Below are 14,918 nucleotides of genomic sequence, written 5' to 3'. Positions count from 1 at the left end.
TAAACAATATGCCATTACCCTCCCCAAAGTGGAGATGGCTACAGTCAATTTTTATTCTTTAATACAAGTCTATCTACACTTACATTACCCTTATTTTCTTTTAGTTGTCCATATTAACACCAGTGAGCCCCTTCTAGAATGAGGGGCAGAGAGTAGTGTCAAAAGCCCATATACTCTCTGTATCTGGTTCATAAATGGAACTCACCTGATTTTCTATTTGTTATTACAGCTAGGCAGCTTATGGTGTTGCCTGGTAAATAGATCTCCAGTGGCGCTATGCCAGGATTATCGCTCATCAACGAGGGGACATCGGCCATGATTAGTGTGAACAGAAGCACGCGGCGTATATACAGGCTGCAAAATTCAAGCTCTCATTCTTTTATGAACCACTCTTCTTACCAGCAAATAAGTCTATTTTCTCTCCCTCAAAGGTGGACAGAAAGAAAATTTAGATCATTAGTAAATGATCTAAATACTTTCCCACAAACAAGGGCGGAAGGCAAGAGGTACAGGAGATGAGATTTTTCAATCTTGTAAGTTATCTTTCCTGAACAGGCATGTTTTTGATGCCCAGGGGAATCTAATTCTGTAAAATAGAGCATTTAACTACATAGGGACAGGAAAGGCAGGAAGTGCAGCCATAGGGTTTGCAAACCTATCTGTATATGACTGCGTCTGGCCATTGTGGTTTAGGAGACGGGACACGATCCACGCCACATCCAAATTGCATGTTTCAAATCAAATGAGGCAGAATGAGGTGGGGAAGAAAGCTTGGATTGGGAACTGGGTTAGAGTCCTATTCATCTCTAGCTAAATGATTTAAGATAAGCCCATTAACTGCTCTCAGCACCTTTCTTCATCAGTAAACGCAGGCAAAATGGCTTCTCTACGTAGAATGACATTTAGTAAAAGACAAAGAACTTCATAAAAGAAATAGATATAAATAAATGAAGCTTATAACAAGTTCATGGATAGTAAGATTCAATAGCTTGACGATGTCAGTTCTCCCAAACAATCTACAGATTAATGCAGTTCCTGTCAAAATTAAAATGGGACATTTTATTGAGCTTGACAAACCAATTTAAAATATATGCGGAAATTTCAAGAGCCAAGAATAGCCAAGAAGACACTCCTAGAGAACTAGAACAAAAGTAGGAGAGGTTTACTCTATTTAATATTAAAATCTATCATAAAGTCAGAGTGATTAATAGACTATGGTATTGAGACAATACAATACACAAATAGAAAATGAAACAACCTCAAAACAGAACCTACATATATACAAAAACTTGATATATGTCAGAAGACCCTAGGGAAAGAAATAAAACTGGTTCTTTAACTCAATTTATAAGCAAAAACAAATTCCAGGAGACTTGGAGACTGAAATTTTGTTAACTGCAAGCAGAGCAAAGAGCAATTTTATTTATGTAAAAAATAAATTTATTCATGAACGGCAGAGAAATTGCAATTCGGGACAAGCAAGCTGGGGCGAACCTTAGGCAAGTCCAAAGAGACTAAGGGAAGGTGAGCTTTATTAGGTTTTAGGAGGAACTGGGGTGGGCGGCTCCGAACAAAAGGTCACTGGAGCACTGGAGTTCCGGGTGGCGGCGGTTTCTCACTGGCATCAGGCGGTGTGGTTGGTGCTTTGGTGCTGAGGCAGGCGGGAATCTCCTTACTTTTCTTAAAGGCAAGAGACAAATTCTCCTGTGAAAAGTGCTCTCCCTTCTTCAAGTGGTTCTTCTGTTGGTTAGGCAGGCTGCGGGGAGTGGTACGTGCGTGTGAGCGCCCCCTTCAGGCCTTGCTGACTCCAGTTTCCTTATGTTCACAACATGTAAAACTTTTTTTTTTTTTGGAGGTTTTATTTATTTATATATTTGACAGAGAGAGAGAGACAGCTAGAGAGGGAACACAAGCAGAGGGACTAGGAGAGGGAAAGCAGGCCTCCCGCAGAGCAGGAGCCAATCCCAGGACACTGAGACCACGACCAGAGCCGAAGGCAGAGGCCCAACGACTGTGCCACGCAGGCGCCCCCATATAAAATTTTTAAAAGAAAATGTATGGTGATACCTTTATGACATTGGGATAAGATATCCCAACGTCATATCCCAGTTAGCATAAATTATGTTAGATCTTCTTAAACAAGTTGAACATAGATCAACAAGATCCAACATAAACAAGATCCAACATAATTTATGTTAACTCATAAAAGAAATGATAGATAAATTTGGCTCTGTTAATATCTAAAAAGTCAAGTATAAAGTGGGAGAAGGTATTTGCAACACACAGACCTGGGAAAAGATTAGTATTCAGAATATAGGAAGAACTCCTAAAAATCAATTTAAAAAAGAATTTTTTAAAAAGTTGAATAGAATAAGTAAGTCATGGAGATGAAAAGTACAGCATAGGGAATGTAATTAGTAATATTGTGATAGCCTCTTTGGAAAACAGTGTGGAGATTCCTTAAGAAATTAAAAATAGAGCTACCTTATGACCCTGCAATTGCGCTACTGGGTATTTACCCCAAAGATACAGATGTAGTGAAAAGAAGGGCCATCTGTACTTCAGTGTTCATAGCAGCAATGGCCATAGTCGCCAAACAGTGGAAAGAACCAAGATTCCCTTCCAGAGACGAATGGATAAAGAAGATATGGTCCATATATACTATGGAGTATTATGCCTCCATCAGAAAGGATGAATACCCAATTTTTGTATCAACATGGACGGGACTGGAGGAGATTATGCTGCGTGAAATAAGTCAAGCAGAGAAAGTCAATTATCATATGGTTTCACTTACTTATGGAGCATAAGGAATAACACGGAGGACATGGGAGATGGAGAGGAGAAGTGAGTTGGGGGAAATCAGAGGTGGAGGCAAACCATGAGAGACTGTGGACTCTGAGAAACAAACTGAGGGTTTTGGAGGGGAGCAATTTGGGGGGTTGGGTGAGCCTGGTGGTGGGTATTATGGAAGGCACGTATTGCATGGAGCACTGAGTGTGATGCATAAACAATGAATTTTAGAACACTGAAAAAAAAAATAAAATAAAACTTAAAAATAATAATAGTAATGATATTGTGATAACGTTGTATGGTGACAGACAGTGACCACACTTAGCATGGTGAGCACTGAGTAATGGATATAATTGTTGAATAAATATGTTGTTCACCTGAAACTACTATAAAATTGTATGCTGATTATGCTTCAATTTTAAAAAAACATATACAACAACAACAAGAGATAAAAAGAAAAAAAATGAGCAATACACAAACAGACATTTCACAGAAGGGACAAAAGGAAGGGCCAAAACTAAGATTCTCAACCTCATTGATGATCAAGAAGTTGCACATTTAAACCTCAGATGCAATTTTCTACCCACAGGATTAGTGAATATGTAATATCCAATCTCTCAAAGTGTTGAAAAAGATATAGAGCTCACAGTTTATCTGGCAGTATCATTCCTCAAACACGTAGTAGGCTTCTGATCCATTTGCTTTCAGTCAGTTTCATGTGCCAGTGACCATGTCCAAAAAGTCTTTCTTAATAGAATTCTCATATCCGACTTGTGTCTTTGCTTCCATATACCATCCCTGTCTTTAGCTTAATGGAGGCTAGGTTGAATCCATCTGAAATACTAGTAGGGAGGCCACATTCTTAGTCTCATCTTTGCCTCAGGAATGATTCTGAATGGGTCTTTGTTGGTTAAAACCTCTCAAACTTAATTTGGGGACCAAAGTCAGCTCCACTGGTATAAGACTTACACACTTAGAAGGTGTACACATTTGCTTTAATGCTCCACTCACATTTTCAATTTGCACCAGGTCATGCAAAGGATGTATCTGTTAATATCAGGGGCCAGAAGCAATGGACACTTGCAATTCCATGAGATCTCATATTTTAAGACTTAAAGTTCCTGTGATTTTTGTTCATAAACCAACCAACTCTTGTCTGAGCTCATCTCTTTTTTCCAATACCTTGCTAAACATAGCGGTAGCAATCAACACACACTATTAACATTCCATTTACCAACTGTGATTATTAATTTTATGTGTCAACTTGAATGGGCTAAGGGATGCCAAGGTAGCTGGCAAAACACTATTTCTGGGTGCGTCTGGAAGGCATTTCTAGAAGCATTTGAATCTGTAGACTAAATAAAGGTGTTTTCACCAATGTGGTAGGCATCATCCAATCTGCTGAGGGCTGGGTAGAACAAAAAGACAAAGGAAGGGTAAATTTGTTTGAGCTGGGATATCCATTTTCTCTTGCCCTTGGGCATCAGCTCTCCTGTTCCTTGGGCCTCAGGCTAGGACCAAGATTTACACCATTAACTGCCTGAGTCTCTAGCCATTGTGTTCAGACTTACACAAACATCTTCCTTGGTTCTCTGATTTATACTTAGACTTAATTATACCACCAGCTTTCCTGGTTCTCCAGCTTATAAACAGCAAACTGTGGGACTTCCCAGCCTCCATAATTTTGTGAGTTAATTCCTATAATACATTTCCTTTTATGTATATCTCTATGTATTTCCTGTTGGTTCCATTTTCTGGAGAGCCCTGACTGCTGAACCAGGCCTGTTCTATGGGCTCCAGGCTCAGTAGGTACACAATTTGACTTCCCAGGCACCGTATGTGACGGTTCTATGAAATGATAGTGTCTCTAGTGTCCCAGCTTCCAATATCAGTTTCCTTGCCACCTGCTGCTAGCCCCCAGGCCAATGCTACATGTTTTAGATTTTTGTTATAATAGCATTGCATATGAGATACCAATTTCTGCTTCAGTTAAGGAAACACTAGTTGCTCTACCAAAGAAACCCCCAAAGATAGGAGCTTAACAAGAAACTTTGTTTCTTGTTTAATTAAAGTCCAATCGACAGTCAAAGTCAAAGGGAAGGGCCCTGCTCCACATAGTCATTCAGGAACTCAAGCAGATGAAGATTCTGCCTCACTGAACAGATGGCTATAAGGTGTCTCTCTCAGCATTGATATCCTACAGTCAGGGGTAGGGACACAAGAGAGAGGAGGATAACTCGGTGGTTTGTCTGAGCCAGGCCTGAGAATAGTGTCCATGGATTCTTCCCATATTCCCATAGGTAGAGCTTTGTCATATGACTACACACTGCTGAGAAGAAAAGGCTTGGTGGACCCCTCCCATGTCCCAGCCACAATTATTTTAGGTCTGCCAGGCTTCCTGGTTCCCCCTGAACTGAGGAGCTGAGGAACAGAAAAGGCTGTGAGGTAACTAAATTAGATCATACCTCCTCATATCTAGCTATGACCTCTGGTTTGTTAGCGGGTCCAAAAAAAACAAAAACAAGGGAAAGTTGTGGTCAAAATTTAGTGCAAATATGCACTAGAAATATTTAATCCTGAGGCTATATTTGTAAATAAACAGGCCATCAACGATTCGAAATAAAAAATTTCAAATTTTAAGAATTTTACAATTTGGGCATGACTGTTAAAAACATTTACATTCTTAAAGTCAATCAGAAATACATAGACTTCCCAACGTGTGAAAAAAACATTTATTTTAAAACATCCCCAGGTAGATTTCCTTGTTACAAACCAATCTCCTGCACTCATTATAAGCCCAGAGATGGAACAATCCCCTCCCGCCAGGAATAAATTCTGTCTCTTTTAAAAATCCCAAAATACCAATTGCTCCCCCTTCAGGCGGTCTGTTCAGGAAAACAATGGATTCCCAATGGCTCTGCAAGGGGCAGGAAGGGTGGGGCAGGAAGTGGTCCCTTGGAGACAGATGGACAGTGTGAGGGGGCCCCCCCAAGGATGCATCCGGGAACTGAGACCGCCTGAGGCAGGATGCAGCTTCCAGCCCGAATCTAATGGACCAGCTGCCTCAAGTCGGCCCCAGCTATCAATGCGCAGGGATGGCTGGATTTAACCGTTTTTTGCTCTAGCTCAGTGCCAAGGCCTGGGTGGAAATAATCCTTTTATCTCCCAATAAAGGAGAATTACTGGCATTTGGGAGCTCAGTTCTCTTGAAGAGCCATCTTTAGAAGCTGGAGGCTTTGCATTTCCTCAAGTGGTCAGATTAAAGAAGACTTTCACTGATCTCATTGGGAGATCAAAGGGCAGGTAGTTGATTATATTGTCACCCAGTTGCCCTGCGGAAAGTACCTCGAGGTTCCATTTTAAAAAGATTTCAGAGCACAAATTTCATTCTCAAGAACTTTTCTGAAAAACCAACCAAGTTTTCAGAACTGTATTGTTTCGGAGCCAGCTGTTAGGCCAGCCAATGGGGATATTTTGAATGGATATAATTTGGTCGGCTGTATTTCTGACTTGCCTCCCATGGGTAAAATCCTTCCGGGAGAACTTTTGGATGTATATAATTCCTATATCCAGATAACAACAGTGTATAATAGACTCTCTAAATGTAGTAATACCGTCTGTTCACTTCCATAAAGGCAGTTCATGTTCATCCTGAAGTACTATTAAAACTTTATTCATTCCAATTAATAAGGGAATTGACATTCTCAGCATGGGACTTGGCATCTTAAATACATTTTTTTTTTTTTTAATCTTCAAAACTCTGAGTTTGGTGCAGGGTGTCTGGGTGGCTCAGTTGCTTAAGCATCCAACTCTTGGCTATGATCTCAGGGTTGTGGGATCGATTGTGGGATCCAGCCCTGCATGGGGCTCCACGCCCAGCAGAGAGTCTGCTTGTAAGATTCCCTTCCTCTGCCCCTTTCAAAAAGGCTCTTGAATTTAGTGTTTTATGCCTCATTTTTTAAATTGGGAGACTGAGGCTGGAAACAGTTTGTAGCTGCCTAAGGTTACACAGGTGGGGTTTGGTAGAGCTGGAGGGTACATTCAGGCCTGACCTTGGATCCCATATCCTTCCCAGGAGACCACTGTGGAAATCAGAGTTTTTTTTCACCTTGACACTATTGGTGTTTGGGACTAGATAATTCTGTTTCACTGTCCTGTGCCTCTAAGGATGTTTAGCAGCATTCCTGGCCTCTCCACACTAGACGCCAATAGCAACCCCCCAGCACACTGAGACAACCCAAAATGTGTCCAGACATTGGCAAATATAGCCCTCAGGGGCAATATCGCCCACAGCTTAGAACCGCAGCTATAAATGCTTCTGAAGGGTTTTTGCTTCCTTATGAGACTGAAGTCTCGTGGTTCTGTGAAATGCATGGAATAATTTGAAACCCTAGTAGTACCTAAGAGTGGCCTCATAAGGTATACATTAAGAAATAAAAAACCAGTTCTAATTAGCATTTCAGCTTATTGCACATAAACGTTTCTTCCTATCTTCCTGATAACTGTTTGTCCTCTCCAGTGAGTACATGTTCACACTGGGAAAAGACTCAGAAGCTTCAGTGGTTGGCGGTTGCCTCCGAAATTCAGCCCAGACTCCCTGGAAGGACATTCTAGGTCTTTCCACTTCTGCCTCAGTTCTCCTCCCCACCCTGAAAACCAACGTCCTTTTTTAGGCTCCAGCCAAGTGAGGTGACTCCCCCATGGTCCAGATGCATCTGACATTTTCTGGTTTCCATGTCCTGGCTGAGGACACTCCATCTACTTTGCTGGTCTCTCCCAATCTCACTCCCACACAGCCCCAGCTCCACCTCTGGATTCTCTCCATCTGCCCTGCAGCCTCCCCCGCAAGGTAGCGGGGGATGGCTCTCTCCCTCACAGCTGGTTTTCCTCTCTCTCTTCTTTGCACAGTGTGCAACATTTCCTGCTGGACTGGAACCTCCTAGAGAACAGGAACTCTATCTCAGCCTCTTCTGTTCAGTCTTGTCTCTTGGCAGACGTGCCATGTTGGTTGGATTGAGCTGGATTAGACTGGAGAGGGTCTAGAATAATAGTGCCAAGGTAAATTTCAGATCAGTTTCCATAGGATTAAAATAAATCTCAAACATGGAATCAGAGCACTGTAGTGAGGACAACCTAGCACAGCAGCTGGCCTCTAGTGTACAACTCCATACGACAGGTGCCCTGGTAGGCCTTTGACATGGGCCACCACTAGGGTCCTGCTCATTGAGCTCCAGTCAGCGGCATCTGGCTAGCAGTGCATGGGATTGGCATCCCATCAATGCTTCCCTCGCTGAGGGTGTGCTGGGGCAAGGTTGAGGGCATCCACAGGAAGGGCATCTTTTCCCAATTTTCACAAAGGTGCCATACTGCCTGACGGAAGTTCTGACAGTAAAAACACTTCTGCAGGGGTAGGGGACCCTGCGTCCAACATCTCCATTCCCAAGTGTACCATCTTCACACCGATTTACTTCACACCGATTTACTTCTTTACTGAGAGCTATCCCTCTAAATTCTGTACACCCTAATCAACTTTTATTTTACCACTGCTTCTTAACTAGAGAGAGGTTTGTATTCATTGATTCAACAAATATTTATTAATCACTCACGAAGTTTAGAGGATACAGCAACGAAGAAAACATAGTCCCTGCCTCCATCAAGCTTGGATACTAATAGATTCTTATATTTATCCTTCGTGTGTTTACCTTCAAACAACAGCCCACATAGAATTAAATTATATATCCAGGATCCTACTTGAGACAGGTTTTTTGTTTTGTTTTGTTTTGCTTTGTTTCTCGTATCCCTGGTTTGAGGTTTTGTTGAGAGTGGATTTTCTGAGTTAGATGAAAGAGTTAGTTTGGGGTAACCATTCTAAGAAAATGGCTTCACCCTAAGTTGCGGAAGTGACCAGATGGGTAGCTTAGCATCATCCCCTGGCTAATTCCAGGTCACAAGGCTAATTCCAGCTTCAGCTGACTCAAAGCATTCAGCCAAGACTCTGGAGAGAGTCTGATGTCCCAGTGCATTTACATTTTATATTAAGCGGCAACCTGAGCTGTTACCAGCATCCAGCCCAAAGCCATCTTGACTCTGAAAATATCCAAGGGTGTCCTCCCGGGCAGAGGTGAACAGGATCTAAGTGGCCCCATGATAGCTGTGGATCTAACCTGTGATGTTCCTATTGGCACAAACACTACCCTGTTTCACCATTTCCCCTTCTGTATCTCCAGATGGAAAACTGCACCAGTTACCACCGAGGGCTCATCTCAAAGGCAAAAATCAAAGCCATCAAGTATAGCATTGTCATCATTCTGGGTAAGCAAAGTCCCTCCTTGTGTGTGAACATTCCAAAAGCAAGCTTGTCCCAGGAGCTGGGCGGGGGCGTGGGGGGGGGTCCCATAAGAAAGGAAGGTGTCTGCAGGCACTCTACCTTTGTCTGAGTGGAGAAGAATCTGTGGAATTTAGTAGTCCATCCGTGTCTCCTTCAAGGGCAGATGGTGGTTCCCGATCCTTCCCTTTATGAATAGAGTTGTCCACCAAGACCATGGGGTAGATAATTGGGAGAAAGTTGATTAAGTCATAACGGGCTGAATGATGCTCACATACACCCAGGTGACCCAGCTGCTTTCTCTGAGACATATTCTCTCCTAAGGCTGAAGCTTATGAGCAAAAAAAGCAGAAGTGGCATTCCATTTCTTCTGGATATTTAATTACAGGGTCACTACAAATCCCTCCGTCATGGCCTAATTACTCTCTCCCCGTTCTCTCTACTCTGAAGACCCATAACATCACTTCATCTTAGGAAAAAAAGGTATTTTTAGAGCACATGATATGTGTCAGATTGGTGTAGATAGATTTGCTATTCTTAAACCTTCAAAGCCTCCTCCCCCTTACGCTCCCTTAGCTAAAGACCTCGCATCATATTTCACTAAGAGAATGTAATATCAGAATAGAACTCCCTCATCCTCTCACCTTCACATTCATCGACCTATCTGCCTTTCTACAGTGTGCTCGGTCTTTTCTCCTGTTCGTATGAATAAACTGGCACTGCTTCTTTCTAAACCCAGAATGATTGCTGGAGCTCCCCTTAACTGTGCAGGAGGGCCCTCAGTGAACTCCTCAAAACAGACCCCCTTCATCGGTCTCTCTTCTAGTACAACTCCTCCATGCTCAACCTCTCATTTTCTGGAGCCTGTTTCTATCTGCTTTCTCTCCAGTCGCTCCTGAAACCACCTTCATCAATGTCATCACGACCTCTAAAAAGGCCAGTGTCAATTCCCAATCTTCATCTTGACTTGTAAGCAACGTGTAATCAATTTCTCTTTCTTAGAACACTTCCTTTGCTTAGAAATCCTATTTAAGATTTTTACTTGAGATCTTGATTTGTGTTTCTAGGAAGCTTGTCATAGTCAGCATGTCAAACCAAAAGTCTCGTCATGTTCTCCTCCCCTACACGAAGTAACCCCTCCCCCAGTTGTCCCTGTTTCAGTAAATGACACCATCTTTCACCCAGTGTCTATACCAAAAACTTAAGGGTCATCTATCTGTCTTTATTCTATTCCTTTGACATTCCACATAACTCATGCATCAGCAAGTCCTGAAGGTTCTACCTGCAAAATAGCTCCCAAACCCAACCAGTCCTCACTATCTGTACAACTCCTGTCTTAGTCTAAGTTTCCACCACTTTCTGCCTAGAACATTATACCTATTCTTCTCTTTATTCCTTTTCTGCAAAACAACCAATGTGATCTTTCAAGACTATAAATCAGGTAACATCACTATCCTGCAAACCCACCTCTGGCTTCCCATTACTTTGGAATAAAACCCTACAGTTCTACCACGTGTGATCTATCCCTCAGCCAGATCTCCAGCCTCTCCTCTTTCCTCTCCTCCCAGTGCTCTCCTCCATGCTCATTCTATCCTGGTTGCATTGGTCTTCTTGCTATTTCTTTAAAATGTCCACTTGTTTGCACCGGGGGACCACGTGCTATTTCCAACACCTAAAATACTCTGTCTCCGGATGGCCTGACTCCCTCCTCACATTATTTTGTTTCCCAACAGTGCTCCCTCCTCAGCCAGGCCTCCTTCATAAGTCTTAAATAGCCCTCCTCTAGTCTTTGCCCCACTGTATTTTTCTTCCTTATTCCCATTTCTTTCTGAATATATCCATTGATCTGCTTATTGTCTGTTCCCCCTACTGGTTTAATTCCATGAGACCAATGATTTTTGCCTTTGCGCCATTTGCACTATTGTCACCAAAACCTGAAATAGAATCCCACATACACTAGGGGCTCCAGTCTTCCCCTTCCCCTCTGTACCCCACTTGCAGCTCCTAGGAGCCCTGAGAAAGCCTCACACCTCTCGTGTTAGCTGCATGTCAGATCACCAAAACAGGCAATTTCACCTTTCCGAGACACTGTTGCAAAATGCCAAACAGAGCAGGTGCAGTGGGACTCAGCCAGTAGAATAGAGGCCCAGAACAGTAGTGCAAGCAGAGCTGGGGCCAGAGCAGATACAAGCACTGGGGCTCATAGTCAGTCCTTCCCCAGCAGCCAACCAAGTAGCACCAAGATTCTCTTGCCTTCCAAGACAGAAAAGGAGATACTCATCCCCTGGATGTTGAGTCTGGAGATAAATGTTAGACATGTGTTCCAGAGCCAACGTAATTATTTGTAATCAAGAACCATCTACTAGGCCCTGGGGGTCCTTTCATTGGGGAGCAGAGAGGCCCCCAGATGGTCAGCCAGTGTTAACAGCCCGGACAGACCAAACCAGCCCTTCCTATAACAGTTATTCTGTGATGCTCCTTTACCAATGTGCGATGAAATGCATAATTAACACTATCTACCTAAGATGTCTTCCAAGATCAATATGTAATGACACAAAGGAGGACTAAAGAGGAAATAACGTATAATAAAACAGCAGATTTCAATATGTAAATACTTGGCCACGGCTGCCCTAGAAGAAGAATGAAGTAGGCAGCTAGATGTAGTAACAGCTACAAAGGAAAATCAGTACAGGTGTGTTTTCATGAAGATGTGAAAATAAAGCAGCATTGCTGTCAAGGACTTGATTTTCTGAACAGGTAAATAAATCCCGCTGAAGTTCTAAATTAAAGAAAGTAATCTTTCCTCCCTCTGCAAAGGAATTACATTTCTGGAAAATTCACTATTTTTAAAAAGACAGTTGTGTTCATATATAGAATAGAGTTAGGTTTCCAGACCCGGGTAATTATAAGCAGAGCTCCCAGCTACATAAATGTCCACTTGGGCCTTCAAAGGATGTATGGGACTGCCCCCACAGGAGGACTCATATCCCTGGGCAAACCAGATCTCCACCAACCCCACACACGTACATACATAAACACATACATTTTTTTTCAAAATGCCCCCAAAAGGCAGTTTTGCTCCATCATACCCCAGAACCACTATTCTAAGCCAACACTAAGCTTACTGACGGGTGCCTAGAATGCTCTGTGGTCTTTGTGTTTCAATTGCTCCTCTTTAATCCATTGCCAAGGCCTAGGGAATAAACACGCACCAGTCAGTTACAGAGGAAAGTTGGCCCCTGCGAGGAGATGGCAAAGGAAGCCTGACTTCTCTGAGAAGTCCTATGGGTGAGAAAGGGGGAGAGGGAGGCTGGAGAGGATGTAGCAAGAAAGCGGAAAAGGGCACATCCCTGTCTAGTCAGCCCCAAGACTGTTCACGTTGGTGCGTGTGGGTAATAGTCCAGTTCTCCAGAGATGGACATATATGTAAAAAGAATTGTTATAAGGAATTGGCTCACATGATCACGGAGCTGAGAAATCCCATGGTCTGCAGACCCCGGAGAGCCGATAGTGTAGTTCAGTCTGAGTGTGAAGGACGGCAGGAGAAGAACAATGTCCCAGCTAGAAGGTAGTCCAGCAGACAGCATGAATCCTCTTTCCCTCAGCTTTTTGTTCTATTCAAGCCTTCAGGTCATTGAAGGGGGCCCACCCACATCGAAGAGGGTGGTCTGCTTTTCTTAGTCCACCAATTCAAATGTTCGTCTCATCCAGAAACACCCAGAAATAATGTTTCACCGAATATCTGGGCACCCCTGACCCAGTCAATGTGACCCATAAAATTCACTATCATACTCTGGATCTCCCTGCATACCACCCATTTCCTCTGAGGATTTGGAGACTAATAGAATCAGGGGCTCACACACATTGATTGACTTGGAGAGGGGTAGAGTGCAGCTCTTTTCTGGAGTGGCAGACTAACAAATGGAAAAGAAAATTAAGAACGTGGAGATGAATCCAGATTGTGCTTTGAAAACCTTAGGCACCACCTTTCCCCCTGCCATACACCAAGACCAGGAGTCACTACTGGTCAAAATTCTTCCTGTTCTTCTGGGGTTTTTTCTCATAGAGTCTCCAAAGAGTCTTGCTGGTTTTCCTTCCACACTATGTGGGATGAGAAGATGAGGCCATGCCAAGCAGTTCCCGACCTTTCCACAAAGACTCACAACAGGGGTCAACTCAAACCCTCTGTTTACACATTCACTCAACTCTAGCAACATTATCTGTGGGACGTGTACACATGCATATGTATGTGTGCTTGCATGTGAGTAAACATGACATGGACGTTAACACACAACAGTTCTGAATATTTCTGAGAGATCGCAGATACTAAGGAACCTATTTGGAGCTCCACTTGGTGCCACCACTGAAAGCTACCCCCCAGCTGTGGTCAGCTACGGTGCTCATGGCTGTCTTTCCCCAGCCTTCATCTGCTGTTGGAGTCCATACTTCTTCTTCGACATACTGGACAATTTCAGTCTTCTTCCGGACACCAAGGAACGCTTCTATGCCTCTGTGATCATTCAGAACCTCCCAGCCTTGAACAGTGCCATCAACCCGCTCATCTACTGTGTCTTCAGCAGCTCTATCTGCTGTCCCGGCAGGTAAGAGGTCCTCCTGCCTGGGTCAGTGCAGAGAGCCACTGTACTTGGACTCTGACATGTGTCTTTTCTCTCAGTGCTCCCTGGCATCTTGTAGATGAGATGCTTGAGGGTCAGAAAAGTCCTGCTCATGTGACAAATTCAAATCCAGGTCCAGGTCATGGTCCTTGTTATTTCTTCTCTACCACCTCACCTGCGGTAGCAACCATCTCACGCAGGTCATATATAAAACTTATTGTTTGGAGCTTCCCAGCATGAATTTCCTCAGTACAATACGATGCTGTGAGAATAGCAGGACCCAAAGCATTATTACCGTGTTATCGATAAACAAAGGAAGGCTCATGAAGGTAAGTGACATTACTGATGTTATATGGAAAATAAGGACCAACGTTGAAATTAGGTCCCCCCCACAACTACTCAGTCATTTTGCTGTTTTGCAGCTGTTTTACAGCAGAAGCTGCAGGGAGTAGGTAGAGAGATCCGTAGGAGACAGAATAATAAAATGGTTTAAGGCTTGGGTTTGATGCCCGTGGCTGAGTTTCAAATCTGGCCGCTGCTGATTCATAGCTATGTGTTTACCTTGAGTGAGATATTTAACTTCCCTAAAACTCAGTGTCCTTGCCTTTAAAACGGGGCTAGTAGCAGTTCCTACCCAGACTCTGGTGCTGACCCGTGGGAAGGAAGACTGTGAAGGGTGGGCAAGGAAGGAGTGTGTGGGGGCTGGGGAGGGGGCCAGATAACACATGCAAACTGCTTACAACAGTGTTTGGTCTTCAATACCTCCTCCATAACTATTATCCTTTAACATCCTTGCTTCCCTTTCCATCAGGTCAAATTATTTTCCCTCCCTGATTTATTTATTCACTAGGGAGCGAACATCAAGGAATTCCAGAATGACGTTCCGGGACAGAACTCAGAGGCACGAGATGCAAGTTCTATCCAAGCCAGATTTATCTAGACTCTGAGGCAGTAGGATTGTGAGGCTGAGCCCCATCAGCAATTCTGGGTCCCTGTCACCACCTTGGGCGTGTGGATGGAGCCTGAGCTGACTTCTCCATCCTGCTCCTTCCATCACTTGGGAGATGTAGGAGGCAAGCAGCCTAAGGAGTGTGTGTCTCCTCCATCAGCAAGTACTGGCCAATGTGAGGTCACCAACTATTCATGCCAGCCAGGAAAGATGCTTCCTCCTTCCCCGTGACTCTTGG

At 43.5% G+C, this 14,918-nt stretch overlaps 1 protein-coding gene across 1 annotated transcript in view; it reads left to right on the top strand.

Moving 5' to 3' along the window:
- NPSR1 (neuropeptide S receptor 1) overlaps nucleotides 1-14,678 on the top strand; it is a 154,176-nt gene extending 139,498 nt beyond the window's left edge. The window contains 4 exon segments of the mRNA XM_032876278.1: nucleotides 9,018-9,024; nucleotides 9,026-9,102; nucleotides 13,536-13,716; nucleotides 14,582-14,678. Of these exon segments, the coding sequence (XP_032732169.1) occupies nucleotides 9,018-9,024; nucleotides 9,026-9,102; nucleotides 13,536-13,716; nucleotides 14,582-14,678 (362 nt within the window).
- Nucleotides 14,679-14,918: the final 240 nt, after the last annotated feature.

The sequence above is a fragment of the Lontra canadensis genome, unplaced genomic scaffold (genome assembly GCF_010015895.1).
Source record: "Lontra canadensis isolate GAN:19392208 unplaced genomic scaffold, GSC_riverotter_1.0 scaffold2, whole genome shotgun sequence".
Lineage (NCBI taxonomy): Eukaryota > Metazoa > Chordata > Mammalia > Carnivora > Mustelidae > Lontra > Lontra canadensis.
This window is presented reverse-complemented; position numbering and strand designations above follow the sequence as displayed.